The sequence below is a fragment of the Nothobranchius furzeri genome, chromosome 10 (genome assembly GCF_043380555.1).
Source record: "Nothobranchius furzeri strain GRZ-AD chromosome 10, NfurGRZ-RIMD1, whole genome shotgun sequence".
In the NCBI taxonomy this organism is placed as follows: domain Eukaryota; kingdom Metazoa; phylum Chordata; class Actinopteri; order Cyprinodontiformes; family Nothobranchiidae; genus Nothobranchius; species Nothobranchius furzeri.
In genome coordinates, this window is record NC_091750.1 from 48,000,234 (window position 1) to 48,022,291 (window position 22,058).

The 22,058-nt window shown below is 40.8% G+C and overlaps 1 protein-coding gene across 3 annotated transcripts in view; it reads right to left on the reverse strand.

Annotated features, from left to right (window-relative positions):
- Nucleotides 1–2,805: 2,805 nt before the first annotated feature.
- mink1 (misshapen-like kinase 1) overlaps nt 2,806–22,058 on the reverse strand; it is a 33,426-nt gene continuing 14,173 nt past the window's right edge. Inside the window, exons 9-32 of one of the 3 annotated variants that reach the window (XM_015960931.3) lie at nt 19,348–19,523; nt 19,180–19,249; nt 16,621–16,831; nt 14,885–14,992; nt 11,581–11,667; nt 10,515–10,688; nt 10,255–10,425; nt 9,675–9,833; nt 9,438–9,517; nt 9,240–9,343; nt 9,037–9,128; nt 7,776–7,799; nt 7,240–7,391; nt 7,058–7,172; nt 5,697–5,813; nt 5,371–5,482; nt 4,980–5,129; nt 4,596–4,739; nt 4,222–4,356; nt 4,015–4,115; nt 3,773–3,922; nt 3,531–3,690; nt 3,313–3,452; nt 2,806–2,973 (exon numbers count right to left, since the gene is read on the reverse strand). In XM_015960931.3, the coding sequence (XP_015816417.3) occupies nt 2,890–2,973; nt 3,313–3,452; nt 3,531–3,690; nt 3,773–3,922; nt 4,015–4,115; nt 4,222–4,356; nt 4,596–4,739; nt 4,980–5,129; nt 5,371–5,482; nt 5,697–5,813; nt 7,058–7,172; nt 7,240–7,391; nt 7,776–7,799; nt 9,037–9,128; nt 9,240–9,343; nt 9,438–9,517; nt 9,675–9,833; nt 10,255–10,425; nt 10,515–10,688; nt 11,581–11,667; nt 14,885–14,992; nt 16,621–16,831; nt 19,180–19,249; nt 19,348–19,523 (3,016 nt within the window). In that variant the 3' untranslated portion in view covers nt 2,806–2,889. Of the gene's footprint in view, nt 2,974–3,312; nt 3,453–3,530; nt 3,691–3,772; nt 3,923–4,014; nt 4,116–4,221; nt 4,357–4,595; nt 4,740–4,979; nt 5,130–5,370; nt 5,483–5,696; nt 5,814–7,057; nt 7,173–7,239; nt 7,392–7,775; nt 7,800–9,036; nt 9,129–9,239; nt 9,344–9,437; nt 9,518–9,674; nt 9,942–10,254; nt 10,426–10,514; nt 10,689–11,580; nt 11,668–14,884; nt 14,993–16,620; nt 16,832–19,179; nt 19,250–19,347; nt 19,524–22,058 lie in introns of all 3 variants that reach the window. The other 2 variants (XM_015960929.3, XM_054730584.2) reach the window with 2 other exon arrangements.

Below are 22,058 nucleotides of genomic sequence, written 5' to 3' on the forward strand. Positions count from 1 at the left end.
ACACACACACACACACACACACACACAAATCAAGCACCAAATTTGCAAACCAAATCATGTACAGCATTTCTGCAGCAGTTTTAGCACATTTGCTAAAATGAGCTAACACTCTGCTCTATAACAGAATCACAACTAAACCATCAAAGTCAGAATATAAACACCTTTTCCGCGTGTTAAACGAGTGTAAGTCACTGCTTTGGTTGATTTTCATCTGGGATGTTGTTTAACAGCCTGTAAAACTTCAGGGTTTTGTGTAAAATTTGATTATTTTGACATTTTAAAACAGACATCTCCTAAACCAGCCTTTTCATTTTATTAGCACTTTTCCATAGTTAATATTTTGAAGTCCCTGCTGCACTTGCTTATGACCACCTGAGAATATCATCAGCGAGTGTCCGTGCGGACTCTTCTGCTCACTAGAACCTCCCTGAACCCTGCGACGTGCACACAGCCGACTCACCTGCTGGTCTAGCACAACCACCACTAGTCCATCATTTAGTCAGACTCAAACACCGACGGGATGAAGGGCAAAGTAAAAACCCATCTTGGTAATGCTCAGATATATTTGACTGCTCTGCTTTAAAATACATTGTGCTTCGATTAACTGTATATAAATACAAACCTGTTTTATTGATGTACATTCACGTTCAGCTCTCATTCACATCTTATAAAATAGGCTAGTCTCTCCACTACCATGTCACAAACATCACTACAGAATAAACACTTATTTTATCTGTGCAGCATGAACCATTGTCTGAGCTGACGACACACACACACACTTCTACAAATATGTCTCATTAATGGCTTTTCTCTATGCTGGCTTTCTCTGAGTAGATCCCATCAGATCTAATAAACGTTTCATAAATTTTCTTTTATTGCCACTTTTTGATTTTCGGTTTGGGCCATCCATCTGTGGTGCCCAAAAATAAAATAAAAATAAAAAAGCATCTAAACTTTGTCTAAGGGGTAGTCTGGATTTCATTTAATCGCACTTCACTGGCACCGAATATTAATCGTGGTTAGGGAACAAAGAGTTGTGCCTCTTTATTAGACTACAAGCAAGAGACAAACTGGGTTCTTGACGCTTCTTACAAATTCTCATCTTCCCAACTCCAAGGCACTGCTTAAGCTGTAAACATGATCACAGATTGATTAGTAAAGTAAAATAAGAAGCCCCAGGTGGGTTAATGAGAGGATCTGTAGCTCATGGCACAAAAAAGTATTAAAACAAAAAAACGGAAGGAAAAAACATCTGACACAGTACTAAAGAATCTATTTCAATGGCTTCCATGCACACATAACTATCTATAATATATACGGATATGTGTAAACGTATGTTTACTGAAGTGAAAGTGCTTTCCATTTACAATTCTATACTCTCACTTTGAAACTAACCATTTACATCACATTTGATTTTACGCTCTTTAACCTGAAGTCCTTCGGTTTTCCTTACAGCTGTGTGGAATCTCTCTCCCAGTGTTTCTGCCCTTCCCCATAGCCGTCAACCAAGATGAATGGATTATAGATATTTGCTTCAGATTAATAATAAAATGTTATTTTCAGTCCAACCCTGAAATGACTGAAACCTTCAGGAACATCACGATCCTGTTGTGGGTTCACACCACACGGAAAGCCTCGGTCAGTGATCTGTGGGGAAAACCTCCACTGATGCTCTCCTTTCTTTGGCCTTAATTCAACCCATGACGCAAAGCAATGTGAACTTTGGCAGAATGTAAATATATAAAATCTACATGAAGTCTCGCGATTGCAGCCGTGTTCATCAAAGTGCTCGTCTTGATCGTCCTACGGGCCCACAGCGGGTCAAAAAGAGAGCGACTCCAGGGACCAAACAGCTCTCACACTAACGAACCGAAGAACTGAAATATAGTACAGCAGAGGAGAGCTCGCTCTTCGTTACTTCCTCAGACAGCTGATCCTCTCTAAAGCTGTCTCCATATTGCCAAGCTCTTTGATGACTCATGAGAATATATTGCAATAGTATGGCAATATTACAGTAAAATTAAGAAAACCAGTATGCTAACACTAACACTGAATCACTACATATAAATATTCCATCTGTATTTCATAAACCTGTGGAAATGGACACGAGTCTGATGAGACTAAAGTCTAAACTATAGGAAGAAAAGCAGGAAGTTTCTCCAAACTGATTTTAATTGTGACAAACTCATCAGACTTTGGATCGGGTTGATCATTTATTTATATTAAACTGTACTTTGTTATAACTACATAAAGCCTAATTTCTGCAGTGGCAACATCATTTGACATTCAGGCCAGAAAACAGAAAGCAGGTGTTGGTGGTCATCTACAGCCGTTTGACCCTGGCGGACGAGGCCCACAGCAGATGAAGGTTCCAGCGTTATTTACCTCTCAGAACGGCGGCTCTGCAAGAAGCTGGAGGATGAATCTGAGCCAAGTGTCAGGTGAAAGATATTTACAGTTTCCTCTGAAAATAATGCCTGCCTCAAAATGTAGGGCAGAGCCACAAGGAATGCTAACGTATTTAACAATTAGGAACTAAAATAGTTAAAACTAGACAAGTTCAAATAAATCAAGGTAGGTTATGTATACACTTCAAATCATAGGACATCAGCAATGATTCAGGATGATTCCAGGCAGCCTGTCATCAGACAGCCTCTGCTGAAACTGCATCATACGGAGTGTAGGCTGGAATGGATTCAGGCAGTGTGTGTGTGTGTGTGTGTGTGTGTGTGTGTTCTGTGAGACTTTGTCTTAGCAGTGGGAACTCTAAGTATGTGGGAACTGTAGAGGGAGTGTTGTTCACGAGGGTGTGCATGCGTTAGAGAGGATGTCAGATGCACTCGGTTCTGACCCTGTCGGTTTCACACGCCGACCCGGGTAGCAGCTCCTTCACCAGTTCATGATGCAGTTTCTGTTCAGAGTCATGAAGTACACCTGGCTGCTGCCTCCAGAACGCACTGAAGCAAAGAAGACCTGAGGAGCAGCACAGACACAAAGGAGGTGATTACAGAACTGATGTTGTGGTCTGATTCCCGCCTAAAAGACGAGCTGCATCCAGCAGCTGAAAGAAGTCGAGGCTGGGAACTTTTCTGGATGAAAAGCAGCAACATCTTGGGACTTCTGACAGCTCAGAACCTGTCAAAAATCTCACAGCTTTCAACCAGGAAAAGCCATTCCCTCCATGTCGCACGTTTTCCTTTGCTGATTAAAACAGCTTGTTTAGACAGTTATAGTTACAGTAAAGATCTCGACTTGCTGCTTTTACATTTTCAGGGCTTAACTGAACCTTTTATAGGCGTTTGTGTCTCTTACTTTGTCGTTCCTCTCACAAAGGAACTTCAGCCTCTGAGCTCTTTTGTGCATGAAGACACCGTCCAAATGACCGGTCTCCACTGAGCGGATCTCGATGGCCTTCTCCCCCCAGCCCATGATCTGGTTTGAGCAGATGTGAGCTAGAGAACAGAGTAACATTAGCATTAGCATCACACAACAAGAGCCAACTCTGAGCATGTGGCCGGATCGAGCCATACCAACAGAGGTGGGCATCTCGCCCCACTGCAGGACCACATCCTTTATGATGCGCCCGTAGGTGTTGACATAAACGCCTTCGTCCTCGTAGCACAGCAGCATCTCCATGCCGTCCGAGTTGGGCAGGAAGACGATGGCGTGTGGGGTCACTTGGCTTTGAATCTGTTCCAGATGAAATCAGAAAGCATAAACTCCAGGTTCCACTCCTGCTCAAATGCTGCAAACCAACAGCTTCACAACTCACATGAACAGGGATGTAGATGTCGTAATTGTTTCCAGAGTCCACGTCAATAGCATGGAAGCCAGCGCAGGACCCGTAAATCACCTTCAACCTCTGGCCTTCTTCCACCGTCAGGTCCACCAGCACAGGCCTGTGTGGCAGGTCTGCAAATGACTGTTTACCAGGTGAATGGAAGACAATCATCTGAAATGCTTCTCTGATTGACCAACCTCACTAATGGTGCTCATATGAAAGAAGAAACTTACCTTGAAGGCCATAAATTTGTGATAAGGTTTGGGCGCCCAAGCATAAACTTCCACTGCATTCTTTAAAGCGATCACCAGGAACTTTATCCTCTCATATTTCACTGAACAGAACAACATCTGAGACTTAGAATCAATAATTCACTCATTCACATCTATTCACTAGAACTTCTCTGGAGTGGAGCAGAACAACAGCCATCTGCTACCTACCCACTTTGTAGTGCACACAGCCCTCCATCTCCCCCACAGTGGTCCAACCCTGCTTCTTCTCCACCTCAGGATCGTTGTGGAGGATCTTATTCCTCAGCCATGCCAGGTAGTACACACGCACCTTGTTTTTCTTGCCTTAATGTTCACAGCAGAAATATTATTTAGAGTTGCTAAATGCTGGGGGTTTGATGCTGATGGATGAAGGAAGAATAAGAGAAAAAACTACTTACATTTGTTATAGTTCATTATTGATTTTTGTAAAAATCTCATCAGAAATGAAAACATGTTTTTGTGACTCTAAACTATCAGATTTCCAGCCTTTGGAATGACCAGGTGAACATCTTTGAGTTAATGAAGTAAGCAGCAGTTTATACCTGATATGGTGATGAGCAAGTTGAGACCCTCCAGGACATCCATCTGCTGGAACCTGCGGGAGTTGATGAGGGGGTACACCTTCCCCTGACCGCTGCGGTCCAGCAGCTTTAAGCCGTTCTCTGTGCCCACCAGCAGGTTCACACCTGGACACACAAATGAGCTTCAGCCATCACATCTCCTGTCGTGTGCATTCATTTTCCAACTTCGTTTCCAAATCATAACCTTTAAAAACTTCTGCATTTGTCCACATTGGTAATACAAACCCAATTTATTTATGAAGCGGATTCACTTTGTAATGTGGGTTTATAAAGTGAACTCAACAACCCCCCAAAACGCCTCAATCTGGATTATATACTTGAATGTACGAGCGAGTCGGTCCTCACCCCACAGTGCAGCACACAGGATCTCAGAGTTGAACCTCTTCTTGTACTTGCGGATCTCGGGCGTGTCGTTGGGAGGCCGTGTGTTGGTAGGATTAACGTTCACCATGGATCCTTTTCTCACTTCCATCTTCAGCTGCTCAAACCTAGAGCCTAGACACAGATGTTACAGATAGGAGGACAATTAGCCAAACTTGTCCAAAATGTCAAAACATAGTTTGATTTGTTTTTAAATGTAGTTTAATGTGCATCAACAACTTCATCCAAAACGCCACAATAGCATCAAAACAATCATGTTGTTTTCTTTATGTTTGACTGCAAAAGACAAATAAACAAGAAGACGAAAGTTCTCTAATAATCAACTCTAAGCACATTTAAAAATGTTCCGACTCACTGCTGATTGACATGTTATCTCCTGTTCCTCCCGGAGACTGGTACATGCCTAGATCTACAAAAGTAGTGAAGGAAGACTTGCCAGATGCCTTCACCAAACCTCTGGACTGATACTGGTGAAACAGAAAGGGTGGGTGAGATAAACAAGTCTACATAAACTCTGTGGAAACTTTCACCTTTTCACATCAGAGAATCATAACAACATGTGCTACTGATGCCAGTATCATACTGAAATGATGGCGTCTAGCAGAAATGATGGCATACATAGAAGAAATAAAAATAAACCCTAAAACCAGGGCTGACAAACTTAGCATCAGGACAACTTACATCATAAACAGAGTCTTTCCCAGGAGAGGAGTGAGTGGCTGATTCAGTGGGAGAGTGGGAAGGCTGCACCACATCTGGCAAGTTAGTGTATCCATTATGGCTCCTCTTCTCCGGGGTCTTTCAGGTCAAATAGACAGATACTTGTATTATGTGACGACAGTAAAGAAGCAGTAATCCCTTTAAACGTAGCTTGTGCCTTTTCTATAACAGGTCAGCTGCTTTATCGTCTCTGCAGGCTGGAAACATGAATGAGTTGAAGTCTTTACTGAGTGACTTCTAGCTGTCAACTCAATCAAATGTCAGTAAGTTCTTCAGACATCCTTGTTTTTATTTTGTGAAAACTGAAGAAAAGCGAGTCGACAAACTAACTTTTCCAAATTGCCGTAATTTTAATAAAACAAATTTTCCAGAGGGCATGAAGTCCTGTGAGGATGATGGCTGACCAATCCAGATGGTGACATAAATATAGGACAGCTACTGCTCCTGTGCTGCAGCTGAGCCTCAGAGCTGTCAGAGACGGCTGTGAAGACCTACTACTGTTAGCATGAACCTGCAGTGTGTGTCATTGTATCAATTAGGATACCAAAACTGTAATTTCACTATTTAAACCTCCCCCCCCCCCCCCCCCCCACACACACACACACACACACACACACACACACAAAACCCCTCAGTCAAGGAGACACTGTTCCTATTCAACTCATTAGGAGCCATCCAGAAATGCATGCTGTCATGGTCGTCTCCCCAAATATCTCAGAGATGCTTTATCTGACAAACTAACAGCATTTAGCTGGAGGGGAGCTTCAGGCAACTTTCATTAAAAACCTTTACAAATATTTAAGGGTCTAATAATAAGAAACCAGCAGATCACAGAATGAAGTGAATAATTTAAACAGTTGCATTGTGTCAACATTTAAATATATTGTTTATTCCTGTTTGATCTTTTATATAAACTAAATAACTGAATAAAAACAAATCCACAAAATAAAGTAAGGGACCTTTTTGTTTTAGTGTTGTTCTAAATTCTGTGTATTTCTGCACAAGTAAGGCCTGACGACTTTATGGAGGCAGATTAATGAGGCTTTAGAAATAAAAAGCGTTTATGCCCTTTATTAATTCTGTTAAACTGGAATCAAAAAAAGAGTTGCTATAAAAATGATTTTAAATCATTTTTGGAATTAGATCTGTTTGTTGAGAAGTTTGCAAAAACAGTAAAAATGATGTTATACTTCCTAAATAAATGTCTAACATGATGAGTTGAATGAATTCATCTCCCTGCTCTACAATATTTGCCACCATGCAGATTCCTCTGCAGAAATCAAAAAGCATCTTAAACATGATCTGAAGTTGGCGTGACTCACCCGCTGCACCAGCATGGTCTGGTCCCCATAAACTCCTGCTTGCTCCCCCTCTGCCTCGCCTTCGTCTTCATGAACCACCATGGTGTTGACCGAATCGGTGTCTGCATCCCTGTGACTGAACATTTAGGCCTACTCAGTTTTCCGTTACCTCATTTGTAAAAGTTTATTTGTGCAAGCATTACCGATCCGTTGGGCTTTCCTCCTCCTCTGCTGCCTCGCCACTCTCACTTTCTTCGCTACTTTCGTTGCTCTCTGAAGAGGAGGAGTAATCATTGGCCTTGACAGGAGGCCTCGGTGGCTCCTCGGCACGCTCCTTGGCATAGAGGCCATGATCCTGCACCCGCATACAGCTTTGTTTACTTTGAGAATGCATTCAAAACATTCTAAACAATTAAAGATGTAAAGAATGAGCACAACATTAACAAATGCATAATTACTATTTAGATTATCAAAAACATGAGTGAGGTCCCATCCAGAGAAAGTACTCAACTGGGAATCAAATGGTTTACAATTCAGGGCATCCTTATATTGGGAAAAATAACTAAAATAGTCAAATGGCACAAATTATAAACAGAATATTATTTAATTCAAAAGAAAAACAACGCCTCAAATGAATGAAGGCTTTACAGCATGCATGTGATTCTCCATAAACACGTAGAAGTCCAGGAACACCAATACAAATCCATGCAGGATCACACAAGACGACAGAGATACTAACCTCCCCTATTGCTCTCTTGTAACTCTGCACATTTGAGGTAAAGTCAAAAAACAAAACATGAGGAGTGATGTCATGGAGTCTGAAGTGTAAACAGAAAGTCCTTTTCTGCCTGGCAGCATGTAACTACTGATAACAGACATGAATAATAGATTCACTTATCAATTGCCTTACTGCGTGCAGTGATGTGTACGTCTATAGGAAAATAAACATTTATTCTACATAAGTTTACTTCCTCTGCCACTGCCTTTGTGATGATCAGTGCGAGTTAAACCCCAACTTTGTTTTTCTGCTCGTTAAAGGCAGAGTTTACTCATTTTTGTCAACCCATCTGCAGTGGTCTCTATATGAATGAGTGTGATCTCTGTGGGGTAAAAAAAGCTCTGGTGCTCCTGTTTCAGGAACTAGACGTTAGCCAGATGAGAGGTGAGCAGAAGATGGCAGAATTTGGTCTCATTTCCTGATATTCAGACATCTGGCCTCTGATTGGCTAACAGCAATGTGACTCTACCACTGACTGCTTGCTCTGCAACTTTGATGTTTTATCTCCACAAATAACTCAAGCCTGAAGGAGTTCTGCTGCGTGGTGGAGTTGCTAATGCTAACGGTAAGTTTCTACTAGTTGAGATGGGCTCTAGTCTTTCCTGGACACTAAACCAACCAACCAACCAACCAACCACAGCCTTCCCCGTTACAAGCCAACATGGGTGAGTCCATGAATGCACATTTTATATGTGATGTGGAATTGGCTGGCTGGCTTTTCTAATTCAATCTTTTACTTGTTTATTTACTAATTGACGAGTAAATGCAGAAAATAGAGGTAGAAGACTATTTTCACGTTCATCCTGCATGTGGCCAATCATAGCTCAAAGTTAACGATTAAAAAAATAGTTTCTCAGCAACCTTGGTCTTTAAGCACAAGAGGAACGTGATGCAGAAAGGGCTGTAATTAAAGAATCCCTGCTGTTAAATATATATTCATTACTGCGGCTTTAGACTGAATGCTTGATTAAGACGCACTAATGTGCTTGTCTAAGTAAAAGTGAGCATCATCTGCTGGTCCAGCCCTTATGCAGAGCAAGGAGTCCAGAGCTGAAATCGACTTAATGTAAGGAAAACCCTTGTAGTCGTTCTATGTTTGAGTCACTTCACACCAAAAATATGTTTGAAAACAAACTGAAGGAACAGGAAGTTTATCTGCAGCATGTATCATTTTAATTATGTTAAAAAAAAACATTTCTGAAAGTTTAGATGAAGAACTTACAGCAGGGCGCCCAGGACGGGAGGAGGTTCGCGACTCTCCCGGTTTATGGCGACTTTCACGAGAGAGGATGGGCGATTCCATTTTGGAGGAGCCTGGGAGGAAACACAAACCAAAAAAGCCCACATGAAATAGTGACTGAGTGTTGCTGTACTTCTGAACTAAAACTTCCTGCGAAGACCATCTGTTCCAAGGCAGGGACTCACTGAGGATACGATGCCTCTCCAGGGAGCCAGTCTGGGGCAGATTGGAAATTATGCTCATGCTGTCTCCTCTCTCCCAGCGATCGTTGCGGCTCAGATCTGGATTGCTGCAATGAGAACACAATCAGGTAAATATGTTATTACTACAAATCACTGCTTAGAATGAAACACTGAGTCTAAACGCTTGGCCTTCTTCAGTACCTGGCTCTTACTGGGTGCCTGATGCCAGAGGTAAGGTTGGTGTTAAGAGCTGTGGCAATAGATGCTGTCCTCTGGGGAATCTGTGGACAGAAACAGTACAAGATTTAAATTTTATAGTAGCTAAAACACACACATACATTACTAAAATGTTTTGTTTTGATTTGAAAGCTGTGTTGGAAATTAGTTCATAATTTGCTGTGTACACTGCTCCTTTAAAAATCAACCTTTGGATCGTACCTTGGGTGGGAGTTCAACATCTGGGAGGCGGATCCAGGGGCCACGATCCTCCCTGATCTGATGTGCCTGTGGTCCAGGAGTTTCAGAGGTGGGGTCCGAATTCTGGCGTACAAGCTCCCTGGAGTGGGTGGGGCGAGGAGTGGGGGTGAGGGAGGGATCCTGGGTGGGGAAGGCGGACATGTTCTTAGTGGGCTGGTCACAGAGGGACTGAGAGCGAGGGACAGGGGCAGCGTAAGGCTTCAGCGGAACCAAGTGAGCCATCTGGAACTGCAGCGGTGCAGGAGAACACCGGGAGGGAGAAGGAGCCGAGCAGAAGGGAGCGTGCACAAGACAGTCGGAGAAGTATGCCAAAGTCCAGAAGAAGGTTTATCAAGGGGATATTTTTATATGTAGAACCAACGTAAAACAGAACGGTGACAAAAAGGAAAGTAGAGAAAAAGAAATTAAGATTGCATAAATAACAGCAATAAAATCAAGAGTAAAGCAGCTAGAGTTAGAAAAGAACATCAGCAGCAGTTGCATGGTCTGGTTTTCAATAAGATTTGAAAGAACTAAACATGAAACCCTAAGAGACACCCACCTTCCCCTGACCACCCTGGGGTTCAACTGGCCTCTGCATGGGTGGGGTCTGAGCAGACTGGACCATTCCTGACTGGCTGATTGAGTCAGAACGAGACTGGATGGCCGTGTCGGAGACTGTGGTGCAGATTTTGGGTGAGCCCTGTCTGTTCAGCTTACTTCGCTCCTCCACCTGGGAAAAGACCAATGATGGAGTGGTTTACTGTGGCTGTGAAGGCTCTCTGCAGCTCACTAGGCTTCAAAAGCAGATCGTGCCATTACCTCACGGGCCCAGGTCGGCTTGTTGTTGGGCTCCAGGTTCTTGTTGTAGTGATAAAGCTGTGGCTTCTTTTCTTGTTGTTGCTGCAGAGACACCAGGTAGGCATGCTCCTGCTGCAGCTGCCTCTGCAGCCGCTCCGACTGACGCTGCTCTTCAAGCTGTTTGCGCTTATACTCCTCATAAAGAAAACGTACCGAACAGTGAGCGTGGACGAAACCCGCAACATTAAAGTTTCACTTATCCTAGAGATCCTTCTTTCATACGCTCTTGACGAAAAGATTATTTAGCCTATTTGTTCATCACTTTAGCCACAAAGGTAAGTCAAGTGACTTTTCCTTTTCCCCTTGTGAGTTGTAGAAACAGGTTTCTGCAGTGCGGCTAAAAAACGCAGGAAAAATAAAAGCCTCAAAGTTTCATAGATCGAACTACTAAAGTTATTTTAACATAACAGGAAGTTAATTTGCTACAGGTACATGTATTCTTTATGAATACTGATAGACAATAAGTAGTTTATGTAGGAGATGTCCTCTTCGTGCTTCATTTATCGTTTGTTTCAAATCGGTGATGTGGATTTGGCAGAATCATCATCAGATTAATGTGCTGTGCATGTAATCTATAGCAACAGCCTCATGCAGACAGTTGACTGGTTTAGGTTAGAGCTGGTCTTAATGGAAGCCACTCCAAGGCACCACAGGATGTCAGAACTGGAGCAGTTTTATCTTTTAGATGAAGACATATCTACTTCAGTGCTGAAAATGGCTGAATCCTCTGAAAATCTAGGTCATTGAATATCTGTTTAAGATATGCATTTACGGGAGCTGTAATTATGTTTTAGATCATCCTTGAGCATATCAACATGCTGACTGTGCTGATCTAAAATCTACTTATCCATGCTTATAGAACCGTCTTTCACAGCCTTTATCTCAGTTTGCTTAGAAGATCATTTGTTTTGACAAAAACAGAGCAGCCACACTGACGAGAGGACCCATCTATTTACAAAATCATATAAATCAGACAAGACAATAGAAGCTCTGTGAGCAAATCCTGAAATGATTAGGGCCTAGTTACCATTAGCAGTGCCTGCTCCTGAAGCAGCTGCTGCTGAAGGATTTCTAACTGCCGCTGTTCTTCTTCTAACTTGTGTCTTATGAACTCCTGCAGCGAGGTAAAGAGGCAGGGAGGAGAAGGGTTTAGGTGGTGATGAGACGACATGGGAGCGGGGTGGAAGGAAGACACAGATGAGAGGTAAATAACACCCTTCTTGTAAGAACAGAACAAGTGCTGTAATAATTCTAATGTGTAGGTGAACAGGTATTAAGTAGAATTAGTTTAGTTTATTTCAAACAAAGAAAACATACATTTTTAAAAAAAAATACCACAAACAGAAAAAATACATATCATCCCTTCTTCTGTGTTTGAAAAGGAGTAGGCTGAAGTGGAAACTTATATGTCCCTACCCCTTTATACAAGTAATTTTTACTTGTTTACTAAATCTAACACAAAACCGACATTAAAACAAACAAAATGGTACAAGTCACCAAAAACCACCAAATTATATGGAAAAAAAACAACAAAAGAAAAAAAAAACATCTTTTTACAATTGATACAATTTACTTTTCCTTAGAATAAAGGACACTCACATAAATCATCTATTTTCTACTATATACTTGTTCAGAATATGTTTTTTATAATTCATTTTAAACACATTTATATTTGTACTTACTTTAATTTCTTCTTCTAAATTGTTCCATAATTTAACCCCAATTATTGTGATACACATCTGTTTTAATGTTGTTCTAAACTTATGTATCTTTAAGTTTAGTGTTCCTCTCAGGTTATATCCTCCTTCTCTCTCTGTGAACAGTTTCTGTATTTTATCAGGCATTAATTTATTTCTTACTTTATACATTATTTGTGCTGTTTTGTATTTAACCAAGTCCTGGAACTTCATTATCCGTGTTTTAATAAAAAGTTCATTTGTGTGATCCAAATATCCTGCATTTGTTATTAATCTGATAGCCCTTTTCTGCATTGTTGTTAATGTCTGTAAATGACTTTTGTACGTGTTTCCCCAGACCTCTACACAATAGCTCAAATATGGCAGTAGCATCGTATTGTATAACATATAAAGTGCTTTCTGATTAAAAATATACTTAGCTTTCCCCAATAAAGCAATGCCCCGTGCAAGCTTCCCCCTAACATATTTGATGTGTGGCTTCCAACAGATTCTGCTGTCTATGACCACCCCAAGAAATTTTATTTCATATACTCTCTCAATTTTTACATTATTAATTACTATATCTAATTCATTGTGTCTTCTTTCATTACCAAACAACATAAATTTTGTTTTCTCTAAATTTAGTGACAGTTTATTTACATCAAACCATTTTTTTAATTTATTTATTTCCTGTGTGACCACATCCAGGACCTGTTGCAATTCCACCCCCGAGCAAAAAACATTTGTGTCATCTGCAAACAATACAAACTTCAAAACTTGTGAAACCCTACAAATGTCATTTATGTACATTATGAATAGTTTAGGTCCTAAGACTGATCCTTGAGGCACCCCACATTGTATCTGTCTTAGTCCTGATTTATGTTGATTTATTTGCACGTATTGTTGTCTATTTGATAAATAACTTTTTATCCAGTCCAATACTATACCCCTGAAACCATATTTTTCCATTTTTCTCATCAATACATCATGGTTTACTGTATCGAAAGCTTTCTTCAGATCTAAAAACAACCCTATTGCATGCTTCTTTTTGTCAATGCATTCTGTTATTTCCTCATTAAGATCAATCAGTGCCTGGACTGTTGACCTATTATTCCTGAAGCCATACTGGCATTCCGTCAGCAACTCACATTGATCAACAAAATTATCGAATCTTTTAACAAACAGTTTTTCTAATATTTTGGAAAATTGTGATAGTATTGACACAGGTCTATAATTTGTAAATTGATGCTTATCTCCTGTCTTGTAAATAGGAATTACCCTTGCTACTTTCATGTTATTTGGAAAAAAACCCTTTTGAAAAGAAAGATTACAAATGTGTGTTAATGGTTTTACAATGCCCTCAATCACATATTTCAGTGTTTTCATGTCAATATCGTTCCAGTCTGTACTGGTTTTATTCTTCATATTTCTAACTATCTCATAAATCTCCTTCTCATCAACTGCTCTTAAAAAAACAGACTTTTTATTTCTTTCAACATACTCTGTGGCATCCGTTTGTATCTCATCAACTATTATTTTTTCCTCCAATTTAGATCCTATGTTTACAAAATATTTGTTGAATTCATCCACTGCTTCATTCATGTTTGTAATATTATTTTTTCTCTCTATAAAATGTTGTGGATAGTTATAATTCCCTGTCTCTTTCCTAATTACGCCATTTAATACTTTCCAGATGCCTTTTATGTTGTTTCTATTGTGCTCTAACTTTTTAATAAAATATTCACGTTTACAGCTTCTCACTATATTTATGAGTTTGTTTTTATATCTTTTGTACTTTTGTTCTGCTTCTGTCGTTCTGTTTTTTATAAATTCTCTGTAAAGTGTGTTTTTTTTATTGCATGCATTTTGTAGACCTTTGGTCATCCACGGTTTTTCTTTATACTTATTCCTCTGAATATTTTTGATAACTGGACAGTTTCTGTCAAATTGACTTTTAAATATATTTAAAAAGGTATCATATGCTTGGTCTACTTCATTTTTTTCATAAACAATATTCCAATCTTGTTCTAATAGATCATTTTTAAGACTATTTAACCTCTGTTCTGTTTTCATTCTTTTATACATATAGTTAGTTCCTTCTGTTTCATTTTTATAATGACAGTCATAAGAAGCAAAAACCGGTAGATGGTCACTGATATCGCTTATTAATAACCCACTTTCCACCTTTTCTTCCATTATATTAGTGAATATATTATCTATTAAAGTAGTGCAGTGTAATGTTATTCTAGTCGGTCTGGTTATCAATGGAAATAAACCTAGACTGTCTGTTTGGAATAACGGTAATGGGGACAACTTCAGCTGAAAAAACGTTCACAACTGCATTAACTTTGTACTATAAAGATGCAAGTTAAATATGTGAATGTTTAAAGCATCAGACTCCTAAACCTGGTCTGTAAGTCAATCTGATGCCAGACTGCTGCTGCTGAGGACAGACTGGGAACAGAGCATGAGAAGCAGAGCGCTCACCCACAGAAAACTCATCTCTGGGTAAATACACTAATTTAGACCCTTGCTGCTATGGCAACCTACTCGTGGAATTTCACCACCAGCAACTTGCACTATGCTGCTGGTAGACACGCCCCCACTTTGCTCTGATTGGCTGAGTGCAGCTCTGCTTGTCCTGTGGTTGGTTACCTGCTCCCTCTCTGCCATCCTTCTATCTTCCTCCCGTCTCATATCGTCAAGTCTCCGGTGGGGACCTTTTTCTTGCTGCCTCACCATCTCTCGCTCTTTTCTCTGTTGCTGGGAGAGAGGGGTGACAGGAAATGGAGAAATGAGGATGCCTGCGCAGAAGATTTATCCTGCTTAAGAGCAAATTCTCTCCTGAAAAGAGCTGCAAGAAACGTAAAAATTTCCCTCTGGGATTAATAAAGTATCTTTGATTTGAAAAAGGAAGCCGGGGGAAAGGGCAAAGTACTGAAACAAATCCTTAAGATCCTAGTGTTAATATGCGTGTGTTGCAAACGTAGTGACAGTTTCACACGTTTGACAAAAACAGCCTTTATTTACTTGTATTTGGGTCATTGAAACAACAAGTTATGTTCTTTGAAGTGAGATGAGACATAAAATACCTCAGTTACTCAGCTTTAATGTTGGATAAAAGGGGTAAACCAAGATGGAATAAGAGGCCAGGGTGGATAAACACTGTGCCACATTACTGCAGTACAATAAATACTGTATAAATACTGCATAATGTTCAGAGCAACTGCAGCTACAGAAGTGTTATGCATGTCACTTTTCAAACCCCACTTACTTCCTTAAAGATTTCAAAGCAGCTGACACTTTGCTGGCAGCCCAACAATTAACAGAGTTACGAAGGAATGTCTTTCAAACTCTTCATACAGTTTTTTATCAGTAATGTCTGATGTAACAGCCTGCCAGCTCAATAACTACATGTCACCCTGAAATCAGGTTTAAGCGTGATGTAGGGAGCTCTGAATATATATTCAGGTCATGTATATATCAACACTTTGTCAGCTGCTATAATATTTAACCAGTGCGTGTACTTCGTACACACTGTACACATTAAACCAGAAATTAAAGATTAAAATTGTTCCTGCTTGACCTTTTTAACCTAGACATGTCAAATCACTATATGTCATTTCTTAATTATCTACTTACAGCAGATTGAGTGAAATTGTTTACATAACAGCAGCTATCTATGAACTGCATTAGTTAGACTACAGCAAATGGCCTGCAGTGCTGGTTTAAACTTTTGCAGAGAGGCAGGTTAGTGTTAGGGGAGAGAAAGCAGAAAGACTTGATGCAATCCAATAGACTTGGATGTCTGATAGGGAAATATTAATGCTAAATCTACAATGCATTTACCAAATCAAATCAAGTACCATGTGCAATTTAACTGATTCCATGTTTCTAATAACCAGAATGTCTTTTACTTTGAATAAAAACATTTTCGGCCTCTATTATTCTATTAGCACCACCTTTGTTGGTTAAAATGATTCAAATGTTACTTATAAAATAATTTAAAAGTCAGAGAATTTCTATTGGTGCCACGTAGAATGTAGTTAAGCATTTTACACAATCTACAAGTCCAGTTTCCCATCTGTTTAAATCGAGCCAATTTTGCAAGCGATTATTTTTTGAAAGGTATATTTATTACTTAGAAATGTATTTTGTGACAGAACAAAAGGTTAGTACTATTGATCCATTAAAAAAAACTAATCGTGACTGAACTACGTACAATTAACTTGAGCTATTTAATAATAAATGTGAACTTAGTAGCCTGTTAGCCTAGCTTAAACAGATTTACACAGATGGTATATATTGTTTTTAAGCTGTCGGTAAGTCCCTTTTGACTAACATCTCTGTAAAAACCTTTAAGTTTGAAAACTAAAGAAGTTGACCATTACCTCTTCAAGTCGACGACGTTGTTCCTTCTGCTCCTCAATGCGTTTCTGTCGATCGTGCAAAAGTTGCCTTTTATGCTCTTCAGGGTCGCGGCGCTGAGCTGCCAGTTGGGCTTGCTGCCTCTTGTGAGCCTCCGAGCGCTCCTTGTTTTCCTGCTGCAGCCGTTGGAAGTCTCGCCTTAAGGTGGACTCACCAGGCACGTTCAGGATCGAACTGACCATGAAAATAAAAATGACAAAATGGAGATATTTTCATAAGCTTAAAGGTTAAAGACCAAGTTCTTACTTATTTTGGAGAATGATCAGTCACTTTGAGTTTAACATGCAGGCTGAATGTGAAAATAGATTTCTACCCCTATTTCCTGCATTTACTTCCAACAGGAAATAGACAAGAAAAGCTTGGTTCAGATGAGCCTTACAGATCTACATCCCACCATCAGCATTTCACATTTATGGACTCACGATGGGGAAGGCTGTTTTTTTTATTTAGCGTGGTAGAAGCTAACTGTTCTAATTAGCAGCTCCACAACATGGCCAAGCTCCTTCAGGTTTGTTATTTGCAGAGATAAAACATCAACACTGCAAATGCAATCAGTGGTAGAGTCGTGCTGCTGTTGCCGAAGCAATTTCCCCAGAGAATGATTTACAAGGCATTCATTACTACTAGAGACCACTGAAAATGTATTAAAAATATGCGTGAACTTGATCTAAAAAGAATCAACCTTTGTGTAATTCTCACTGACACTCGATCTGTTTGATTCAAATTTTTCCAGGATTTTAGTTCAGTTCAACTTTGCAGAAGGTAAATTTGTTTCACAGGCAGCAGTTAAACACACAACAACCTCACAAACAACGATCTAACAGCAAACATACCAGAGTTCAACAGTCTGACTGCAGTGACCATGAGCGATTTTACAGGAAGCTGTTCTACATGGACAAGCACCATCATACACTGGTGATCTTCTTAGTCCCTACACCCCCAGCAGGTCCCTGAGGTCCAGTGACCAAAGCCTACTGGTTGTGCAGCGCACCAGGCTAAAGACCAAAGGTGACAGATCATCTGCTGCTGTGGCCCCCAGACTCTGGAACTCTCTCCCCCTGAGCCTGAGATCAGTGGACTCAGTGGTCTCCTTTAAAAAGCAGCTGAAGACTCACCTGTTCAGACTGGCTTTGGTGTGACCTTCTTCACCACCCTCCTTATTCTGCTCTCTCTACGTATTTCGCTTTTCCCGGGATCCACGGATTTCCCTCTTTTGTATTCATTTTCTCTCTCCCTTTCCTCACATTTTTTAATCAAATCTTTTTGTCATTTTAAACAAAATTTGTAATCTTTTTAAAAAATTCTTTATACTTTAAATTTTTTGCTTTGTGAAGTGCTTCATGATTTATCTTGAGAGGCGCTATATAAAAGAGTTTCTTTTTTTTTTTTTGTCTTTCTTACATCACCATCCTGACCTTAGAGTTGAAACTCGGCCCCTAATGGGTGGCCAGGATCGGATATAACAATTTTAGCTTTTTTTAGTGACCTCATCTTGTAAACCTCTTCTTCCCACAGGAAGCATCAGTGGCGCGAAACTTCATTGCTTCCAGCAGAATCCATTATAGTCTATGGGGGGAATTCAAACAGACTGCGATGCGATAATTCAGAAGCAGCGTGCCACTAAAGACAGGATTGGGTTCTATTTTTGCTACGAGTTGCTTCTGGGACACGTCGATTTCTGCAGTAAACATAGGGCTAGACAGAAAATTACACACGGTTTCGGTGTAAAACCTCCAGTAATTTTCAAAATAAGATTATTGCAACAATGCAATTTCATATCTATGTCGATTACGTCAATACAAGTGACCTAATGGCTTATTAACTCCCAGCATCCTTGGAGGAGTGCAACGGTGTGTGTGGCTTTAACCCTGGCAGTGGAGAGGAACAACATCAAACAGCGATAAACGTGATTTCCTTGTTTTTGGTTTAATGGCGGATGGCATTAAAAATATGACGTTTGAAGATTAAAGGAATCTTGTGATCTTGTGAGTCAAGCGAGGAGGAAGGCTAAAGTCTCTAGGGAGTCTCTCGAGAGGTGACGGTGGCACAGGAGTTAAGTGCTCGCCCCATAATCGGGAGGTTGCAGGTTTGATCCCCGCTCAGTCTGTCGCTGTCGTTGTGTCCTTGGGCAAGACACTTAACCCAGCTTGCCTGCTGGTGGTGTTCGGAGGCACCGGTGGTGCCTGTATACGGCAGACTTGCCTCAGTGTGCCCCAGGGCAGCTGTAGCTACAATGTAGCTCATCACCACCAGGGTGTGAATGACTGTGATGTAAAGCACCTTGGGGGGGGGGAGGGGGGGGGAGGGGTTCCAGCACTCTAGAAGGCGCTATATCAAATAAAGGGGGGAAAAAAGAAGGCTTTGCACCAGGCCATGTTTTGCGTTTACTACTTACTAAAAAATGACGAATCATCTGCAGACTTAATGTGGTGCCCAGTGAAATAGCTCTGGCAGTCTTTTGTGTATAAAACAAATAAATAAGATTTTATAGAACTTAGAAAGAAACCATCCGTTGTAATGACCTTGACTCTCTGTCATCGCCACGATTTTCTTCATCCTCATCGCTACCGCTGTACTCATACTCGGTCTCCTCTAGAACACAGAACCATAAAGAAAAGTTAAAAACTCCAATAACATTTATAGTGTATAAAGATACGGTCAGTTTGCGGTTTACCATCTCGTTAGCTTACCCTTTTCCCCTCTCTTCTTGCGTGTACGGTCGATGTGGTCCTTGAGCTGAATTCGGACCTGCCGCTCAGTGGGCTGATCTCTGATAAAGGAATGCTTGAGCAGCTGCTCTGTGGATGGACGGCTGTGATACGTCTTGACCAGACAGCCCTCTATAAAGTCTATGAATTTCTTGGACCTGGGAGGAAGGGGAAGGTTAGAGGATGATAAATTTGATGGGTGGGAGGAGAAAATGGGGAGGCATGATTCTGCTGACAAGAATCCTGTTTTAGTAATTATCAGAAACCTAATTAAAACATACGACTTTTAAATGTGCCGGTTTTCTACATTAGTGAAATAAGTAATATCACCAATTCATTCAGCTTAGCAAGAGAACTCAATTGATATTGACTCAAGTGGCTGCATTTAACTAGTCCGGGGGTCGGCAACCCGCGGCTCTTCCATCCATCTGATGCGGCTCTCTGTGCTTGTAAAATAATGAATGGATATTTAAATAAAATGCTTTATATTTTACTGCATTAATTTTACATCTGTATGCCAATTCTAAATGTAAAGATTGTCTGCGTAAACCTGAACAGGTCCAACCAGGTCTTACTGTGAGACCGGGTTGATGGGTCACGCTTGTGTGTAATCATAGGGGCTTTCTGAGCTGAAGAGGATGTGAGATTCTGGGCTTCTCCTCAGACGGCTCCTGGAGGTGTCGCCACATTGGAGACAGGAACAAGCGCTATTCAGCCAATGTTTCATAATCAGGGAACATTTTCTAAGTGACAAGTCTCTCTGAGAGACCGGGTTTGGAAAACGCTCGCTTCAGTCGGAGGAATCTTCCTGCATGCGCTCTGGTTCTGCGACGCACTCCAAGCCCCTCTCCACATCTTCAGCTCGCTGTGCACCGTACGTATGCGCTGACAGTGAGCTGCGCTTAGCAGTGTCTAGCTCAGATGTTCAGATGGGAATCTTTTCTTGAGTGATTTAGCTACATCTGCGATGTGCGAAACTAATAAAATGTCAGTTCGTCTGCATGCGTCGGGGTAATTCTTTCTATTCTTTCTCCGTCAAAATAAACGGTCAAATACGGGAACTATCCGGTCAACACAAGCCCTGCTTTTAACTGTTCTGTTTTCTTGTGAAAATTGTTGCAAATTTAACTTGATTAACACCAGAGCCAGGCGCACTGCGCCGTTATCTCCGTCGCTGTAAATGAGGGAAAAACAAAATGATCTGATCCTTTTCTGACCTTCCCCACCTACAAAGTTTAATTACAACAATCAAACGTGACAGAGCCTGGATTTGTATTCTGAACAGTCTAAACATGTTTTAAAAAGAAACGTATGACAAAAGGGGCACCTGCTCAGTAAAACCACCAACGGGGTGAAAAATATCAAAATATTGTAGGCAGAGACGGGCTACAACTTCTGGATCCATTTTATATCAATCGTTTTATTGATTATCGTCTTATGAAAGATAACTTTGACGTACACGAGCGACCGGTACTGGCTGCTGTCACCTGTTGTGATTGGTTAGAGCAGCTCTCTGCTGTCTGAGGGTAGGCCCCGCCCACAACGCCGCGGCTGCTGTGGCTCCCAGTGTTTTCTTTACTGTGGGAAATAGGTAATAATGGCTCTTTGATGGGAACAGGTTGCCGACCCCTGAACTAGTCAGTGGAGTGAAGACTGCATTAACTCATTCACTGCCAAAATTGTGCTTTTTACTGGGGTGGGCCTGGGAACGATCTCCTGGATCTTGAGAGCAAACATCACGGCTTTATAGCTGACTTCCATCCGTGTGTGTCACATGCCACGTGATCAAGAAGTGGACAATCCATGAATTAGGAGATGGTTTTGGGAGGTTAAGATCTGAGAAACTACTAATGAAGTCACTTTTTCTAAAACTTGTGTTTTTGGTGCAATATTATTGTTGAATATATTCATTATTTTCTTTTGTTTTATTCTTTACTTATTCCTTTATTACCATATAAAGCATTAATGTGATGATTTAAAACGAGAGTCACTAACAAATGTTTTCTTTCAGCATGAAGGAGACGAGATGAGCACGGCAGTGGACAGCAAGGCCAAAGTCTAGATAACGAAAATATGAGTGGAGTGAGTGGCAGAACAGCAACCATAAGTAGATGAGAAACGGAAGTTCTGTTATGAGAAAGTGTCTTAAGATGTTGTGGGGCAAAACAAAGTTTGTGAGGTCACACCAAGAAGCGCCCTTGGGTGAGAAGGAGAGATTGATTGGTGTCTGTATCTACTGACTGGAACTGCTCCAGTCTGCTTCTAACGATTATAAGGGTTAGGGTTATAACCCTAACCCTTATAATTATAATTAAATATAATTGAATGCTACTAAGGCCTGATTCATGCTTCTCCGTCAGCTCGGGGCTCTCCAGCAGGCCTGCAAGGATGGATAATGGCTTTGCGTGTCTCCACACTGATGCAGACGCAGAAGCATGAATCAGGCTTAATGCGAGGAATGTTTAAAAGTAGGGATGCACAATATATCTGCATCAATATCGGTGCTGGGCCGATATTAACAACTGATATTTTTACCATCTTGTTTCCATTTGTTTATCAGTTTCAGAGGGTGGGGTGGGGTGTGTGTGTGTGTTTGTTTAGTAATGTGACAGTAAGTGTAAATGGGTGTGCCCATAATAATGTAAATTTAGCTTTAATAATTTTCATTCTATACAAAATCTGATTTTAGATGC